At 43.0% G+C, this 7,096-nt stretch overlaps 1 protein-coding gene and 1 pseudogene across 1 annotated transcript; both read right to left on the bottom strand.

Annotated features, from left to right (window-relative positions):
• Positions 1-225: 225 nt before the first annotated feature.
• On the bottom strand, positions 226-771 carry LOC102877143 (annotated as a pseudogene).
• A 3,443-nt stretch (positions 772-4,214) lies between these two features.
• On the bottom strand, positions 4,215-5,645 carry LOC102870409 (zinc finger protein 207-like). The gene is made up of 2 exons (XM_006889993.1): positions 5,500-5,645; positions 4,215-5,187 (listed from the first exon to the last, which is right to left on the bottom strand). The coding sequence occupies exons 1-2, from the start codon at positions 5,643-5,645 to the stop codon at positions 4,215-4,217; spliced, it is 1,119 nt and encodes a 372-aa protein (XP_006890055.1).
• Positions 5,646-7,096: the final 1,451 nt, after the last annotated feature.

Raw genomic sequence — 7,096 nt, forward strand, 5'->3', positions numbered from 1 at the left:
GCTTTATTCTCCACAGAGCGATACATGCTAAGGAGGGTTGGGCTTGGGCCAACGTCCCCATATGTACAGAACTGAATAAAGTGGGTCTCCAAGAAGTCTGATTTGCCTTGACGTGGGAAGGGAGAAGGGGAAGATGGAGATAAACAATAAAACCAGGGATGTGTTTAGTCTTGTGCTGGTTCTGACATGGAATGCTGGGTGATAAGGCAGCTCTCGTTGTCACTGTCACTTCCAGACTGGGGATGACTGCCGGGCTTGCAGGGCCTTCTGTACCACATCTTCCCACTGTGCGTCTGAGATCTCCCGCGCCCAGGCAGGAACCCCTGGAGCAGGAAGGCTGATTCCAGCCATTGTCCTTTTCACCAGCTCTATATGTTCTGGGTCCATGGGAATAGAGCTATGGCTGCTCAATGCTGTAGCTCCCTCCTCCTCTTCATCTTCACTCTCTATGGGAGGGTCTGGCAAATGCAGCCCTAGGGCCTGGATCCGCTCCTGGATGTCAGCAACTACATCCTCTATATCCCCGACAGGTGCCAACTCCACCTCCTCTTGTTCAGGATCTTGGTTCAGGGGCTGGTAAGAATAGCCAGCTGGGCCTACCCCTGCTTCCTCCTGCTCTTCTTTGTGCTCTTCACTGCTCCAATCCCCAGTACCTTCTGTAGAGCCCACATGCGGCCCTAGTTCCTCAGTCTGATTGGGAAAGATTCGCTCTGGGCCCATGGTATCTCTTGCTAGAACAACTGCTGCCATCCGGGGCAGGGGCCACTCAGAGCCCGCGGTGGTATCCCCATAGTGTTTCTGAAGACCTATTACTTAGAAGTAGATAGCCAGTCCTTCTTCCTAGTGGACAGAGAGTTGCACTGCCAACTCTACAGAAGGAAGTTCAAATCCACTAGATGCTTCATAGAAGAGAGATGGGTAGTCTCTTTCCTCAGTGATTTACAACTTCTAAAACCCCCCTGGATGGTCAGTTCTGAGTTAGTTCTGACTTGATAGGCAATGAACAACAATAGCACCTTCCTGTAGAATTCTCTCAGAAACTAGGGGTCTAAGACAAGGGTTTTCAAGCAAGTGGCTTATTTTGGAAAGTAATCTGATAGATCAAAGTCATAACAACAGAAAAATAGAAGATGGCAGGATGAAATTCATTTTGGACATGCATTATTGAGATACATTGTTCAATTATACTGCTTTGGGAAACTGGGACTCAATCCTACTGGGAGCTTCTAAAGAGTTGGGAATACACCTCAAAATTCTCTGCTAAGAGAGGAAAATATTATCCACCTGCTCCTGTCTTTCCATTGTTACAGGTTTCCTTTATATGTAACAGCATGTTGAGAGGAGTCTCAGAAATATCCTACTTAGTCCCAAGAACTTATTACCATCAAATCTGAGCCAATTCATAGTTAGCTCCCCACTGAATTTCCAAAGCTGCATATCACACAGAAGATTGCCTGTCTTTTTATCTCAGAATCATTGGTGGATTTAAACTGCCAAAGAGTCTTAATCTTTCAGTTAGTAGCGCCACTCCCTACAGACCAGGCCACCACAGTTCCCTCACCTGCAGAGTATAGGAGAAAATTCTGAGCAGAGAGCAAGAAAGACTTGATGCAGCTGAAACAAGTTCTTCCAGGCTACGCCTTCCTGTAGCTTATTGTGACAATTCTAAAAGCAAAAACGGGGTGGGGGGGGCGCGAATAATGTAAGATAGTACATAAATAGGCATGGATGAAATAAGCCAAGACACTTGACCTCAAGCAAAACAAGTGTTTCTACCATACTGTCAACTGAAAATGCTTTTGTGATGTGGAATAACTCTTTAAGTGCATTATAATGTCTTACCTTGATGAATATACTTTATCTATACAAACAACAAAAAAGGTTAAAAATATTTGAACCTTTGCAAAAGGAAGGGAGCTCTAGTACTGTGGTGTTAGCTTAAAGTTAGTTTTTTTAGCCATTACCTTAGCCCCGTCTGGTTTCCAGCTACCTTAACTGCAGACATGTAGTCTTGCAAATCATCAATAGCTATAGGAATAGGGTAAGAGAGAGAGTGCTTCCTACATTGAATAGCAAGACTTGAGGGGTACTGGAGAAAGACCCTGATGAGAGTAAGACTCTGGTGATAATGAGACCCTGGTCGCAAAGCCCTGGTGATGGTGGTGGGGAGACTATGACATTGCTTTGGATAAACTGTCTCAAAGTGTAACCAGAGGAGCCCTGATAAAGGCCACAGTTTAAGGTGTTGCTGTTCCCGATAGAAGGAAAAGCTACTTGCTGAACTAAAACCAGAGCCTAGACTATGCCTTGATACTGTTGAGCTAAGATCTGGACTTGCTTTGGGTGATATTCTTTGCCTCCCTCACTCTCCAACTTACTTGAGTCAACAACAAATATCAAATGCAATGATTGGTACAAGGATATGCAGAGCATAGGGGGTGATGTGTCTGCCTAACAACTAACTGTTTGCTGCTACAGATACTATTGATGGGGACAGTTCCCCTTTATGAAGTGGTTAGAAGTCAGACTAAGCTACCATCACATTGCACGTACTACTTTTGCAAGTAGTGTAACTGGTAGGAAGTCATGCTGCTAACCCAAAGGTGGCATCTGTCTGGTGATTAGAAATCACTAATGGATCCATGGGGAAAACATAAGTAGTCTCCTCCCATGCTATTTACAGCCTCCCATAAACCTGTTAGAGAGTAAACTATGAATCAATCCTTTCTTAATACCATAAGTTGAGTTGAGATGCATAGGAAAAGGCATTAAGAAAAGGAACAGCACAATATCATTTAAGAAAGGGAAGATACAAAGAGATATTTAAGAATTAATGGGGGAGCTCTGGTGGCCTAGTGGCAAGAAGCTGCACTGCAATCTCAGAGATATGCAGTTCGAATCCATCAGATGCTCTGCCGGAGAAGGAGGGTCCATCTCCTCCTGTACCAGTCAGATACAATTTGATGGTACACACACAGAAAATAATAAAATTGGGGGGAAAAATAATTAATGGAAAGCAGAATTACAGGGAGGAAATAGGAAAATTGCAATTGCATTGTTGTTACTGAGGTATGTTACATGATGTTGTGAACTGTTTATGAATAGTTGAATGAGAAATTAATTTGATTTACAAACCTTCACTTAAATCACAATAAAAATTTGTAAAGCTTTTTTGTTGGCAACTTCGGGAACTTTCCTGCTTTATTATTCCAAATAATTTTCCCATGTAAAATAAATGTCCAGTAGTTCCTGGTATGTGGGAAGATAATGTTTGTTAAAGTCACAATGAAGCCTTAATTGACGGAAGCTTGGCTATATAAACAGCACAAGTTGAGAAAGGTTTAATCTCCAAACTATTAGATTATTGTTGTTGTTGTTGTTGTTGTTGTTATGTGCCGTCGAGTCATTTTCGACTCATAGCGACCCTATGCACAACAGCCCCAAACCCTGCTCTATCCTGCACCAACCGCACTGCCTCTGACACACCCATCCCGATTACCCCAGTCACCGAATCAATCCATCTCATAGAGGGTCTTCCCCTCCTGCGCTGTCCCTCCACCCTGCCAAGCATGATGTCCCTCTCCAAGGACACGTCCCTCCTGGCAACATGTCCAAAGTATGTCAGACGAAGCCCCAGAATCCTTGCCTCTAACGAGTAGCTTGGTTTAATCCTCTCCAAGATGAATCTGTTTGTTTACCTGGCAGTCCATGGTACATTCAGTACTCTTCTCCAGCACCACAGCTCAAAAGCATCCACTCTCCTTCTGTCCTCCCTAGTCATTGTCCAACTCTCTGATGCATAACAAGCGATTGCAAATGCCATGGCCTGTATCAGGCGCACCTTAGTCTCCAGAGAGACACCGTTGTTCCTGAGTACTTTAGAGAGCTCCCTAACAGCAGACCTTCCCATCGCGATACGCTTTTTTATTTCCTGACTGCTGGTGCCACGAGTATTGACTGTGGAGCCGAGCAAAGTGAAGCTGTGAACAATCTCAATCTCTTCGCCATCCATCCTGACGCTGCCAATTGGTCCAGTGGTGAAAATCTTTGTCTTCTTGACATTGAGCCTCAGTCCATACTGAAGGCTGCAGTCCCTGACCCTTCGCAGCAAGTGCATGAGGTCCTTCTCAGTTTCAGCAAGCAGGGTTGTGTCATCTGCATAACGCAGATTGTTGTTAATTAGTCTATTAACTATTAGATTAGGTGAAGTAATATTAGTAATGTACACCTTGCAACACTACAGGAGGTCTCATTCCCATTGGGGGTCGAGGAGGCCCACCTTGGTACGGGGGCACCATTAGTGGTCCTTGCCCATATGGTGGCAAAGCACCAGGAAGGTAACCTGGTAGGCCTTGATGATGACTACCATACTGACTGTGATGTGGCATTGGAGGTCTCATTCCTTGTTGCTGTGGGATACCTGGCTGTGGTGGCATCATACCTCCAATTTGTCTAACAGATGGGTTATCAGTTGTAGCCTGTCCTCGCCGAGGAAGATTACACTGATACTTAGGTAACTGTGCCCTTCTTTCTTCCAGTGATATGTCCTCATCTGGGTGGATCAACTTACTGGTTGCACTGGTAGTTGTAAGTGTAGCAAGCTTACTTGTTATTGAAGTTGCTGGCTTAGCTGCAGTGCTATTTGTTGTACTAGTGGTTGATGCTGTTGACTGAATATATGCGGGGAATGTAGGCTTGGGAGGCTCTGTAGTTGTTTCAGGAGTACTGTTTAAGGGCTTGAAATCTATACCAACAGGTCCTTGGACAGCTACCTGAGCTTGTACTGTGCTAGGAAACAGAGCTTTAGAAAATGCAGACAGACTTTCTGAATTAGATGAAGCTGTACTTGAGCTTGTTACAGGTGTCCCCATCTGTCCAGCACTCAGGAAAAGAGGCTTAGTAACTGGAGGCTGTGGAGCAGGAACTGTTGCTGTTGGTGCAGGTGGTCTATTAAGAATACCTGGTGCTGATACAGCCTGTGCTTGAGTCATCGGAGGAATTCCAGGACGTAGAACAGGGGGAGGTGTACCTGGCAGCAGATGAGGCATCAGAGGTGGTATTCCTAGTCCAGGAGGCATCATTCCACCCATTGGCATCATTCCAGGTGGCATTCCTGACATCAGTGGAGGAACCCCTGGCATTAATGGAGGTACACCTGTTGGCATTCTTGGTGCTCCTGGGACTGGTGTCAGAGCTAGCTGTGCCATTGGAGGGATATAACCCTGCTGAGATTGAACAGGTTGTGGCTGAAAAGAAGTTGAAGCTGAAGATGAAGAGTCATCATCATATTCATCGGAATCATCTTGTTGCTTCTTTATTTGAGACTCTTATGTTTTCTGTTCAAGAAGTCATCGTCTTTCATCCATGTCTTTTTCTGGATAAAGACATACCTAGATTTCCAATACCTAGATTTCCAATTCTATATCTGTTCTCCCAGGTATTGCATTTGGTACAGCATCTATTTTCTCTTTATGTACCTGCATGCAATTAATAGCTAATCCAGGTCCTGTGTATAGTTTCTTATGACATATATGGCATTTTAAACGCTTTCCCTTTTGGTGCTGTATAAGGATTTTTTCATCATCAAAATCTCTGTTACAACACCAGCACCACAGCTTCAGCTGCTTCTTCTTAGTGCAACCCATAACTTTGACCCCTTGACTCGATACAGTATGCATAGCTGAAACCAAATTTTCAGAAGATAATGATTTCTCCCTGTTTTTGCTAATGCTTTTCTTCCCTCCATCGTTAATTTCTTTATCTGGCCCCATGTAGGTATCTCAGCCTTTCCGGTTTCTGGTAATGGGCCCCCGTGTGTTGATTCTCTATTGTTTTCTCCATTGTTGTCGTGCTCGCCCATTCCACAAATGTGTCCTCATAGAATCGTGGCCTCTTTTGGCTCATCTGGGTTTTCACGTTTCTTTATGGTACCCACAGCATTTCTGTGCCATCTAGAGAATCCCTTTTCATCTGTAGTATCAAGAAGCCCCCAAAGCTATTATTTTTAAAAGTGTGCTTTGGGTGAATGTTTACAGAACTAACTGGCTTTCCATTCACCAGTTCATGCACATGTTTTTCCCATTATGTCAGTTACAATCCCCTCAATGTAACAGCACTCTTCCCACTGGTTCCCTACATTCCCTAATTCCATTCAGTCTTCTTTCCTGCCCCTTCCTGCTTTCACAGCTTTGTTTTGGCATAAATGCTTCATTTTTGGTATTATAGTGTTAATTTTTAGGAAGTCCTGATGAATATTTTTGCTAAAGTTATGATTGTCTTATGACTGAAAGGAAAATATAAAAATTACAACCTAAGGATTGATGTTCTTGACTGAGTTGTCTGCTGACAACAGATTGGCAGCATTTCTATATATTACTCAAAAGAAATAATACCTAAATTATATAATAAGTAACTACTAGACATTTACATTTATGATTTTATATTTTCAATAATTTACACTAATACATTCAGGAAGTACCATGTGTTTAAGAGCTAGTGGTAGTGAAGGAAGAAGTTCAAGCTGCACTGAGGGCATTAGCAAAAAATAGGCCACAGGAATTGATGGAATACCAATTGACATGTTTCAAATGACAGATGCAGCCCTGGACATGCTCACCAGTCTTTGACAAGTAATTGGAGGACAGCTGTCTGGCCAGCTGACTGGAAGAGATATGTGTTCCAGTTCCAAGAAGGTGCTCCAACAGAATGTGGAAATTATTGAACATCATTAATATCACATCGAAGCAAAATACTGCTGAAGAAAAGTTTTAAAGTGGCTAGGACAGTTCATAGATAAGAAAATGCCAGAAGTTCAAACTGGATTTAGAAAAGGCTGTGAAACCAAAGATATCACTGCTGATGTCAAATAGATCCTGGCTGAAAGCAAAGAATACCATAATAATGTCTATTAATACTTTCAAGAGGTTCTTATCAGCAGATTTCCATAATCAAAACCCATAGCAGTAGGCAAGAAATCAAAAGATGCATTGCTTTAGGGACATTTTCTATAGATGCTATTAAATATGATGTGTTAACCCTTTGAAAGCTCTATTTCAACAACCTAAACTTATTGTTTATAGTTATTGCTAGCGGTCAT

This window comes from Elephantulus edwardii, unplaced genomic scaffold (genome assembly GCF_000299155.1).
Source record: "Elephantulus edwardii isolate Elephantulus edwardi_28Jun2011 unplaced genomic scaffold, EleEdw1.0 scaffold00084, whole genome shotgun sequence".
NCBI lineage: Eukaryota > Metazoa > Chordata > Mammalia > Macroscelidea > Macroscelididae > Elephantulus > Elephantulus edwardii.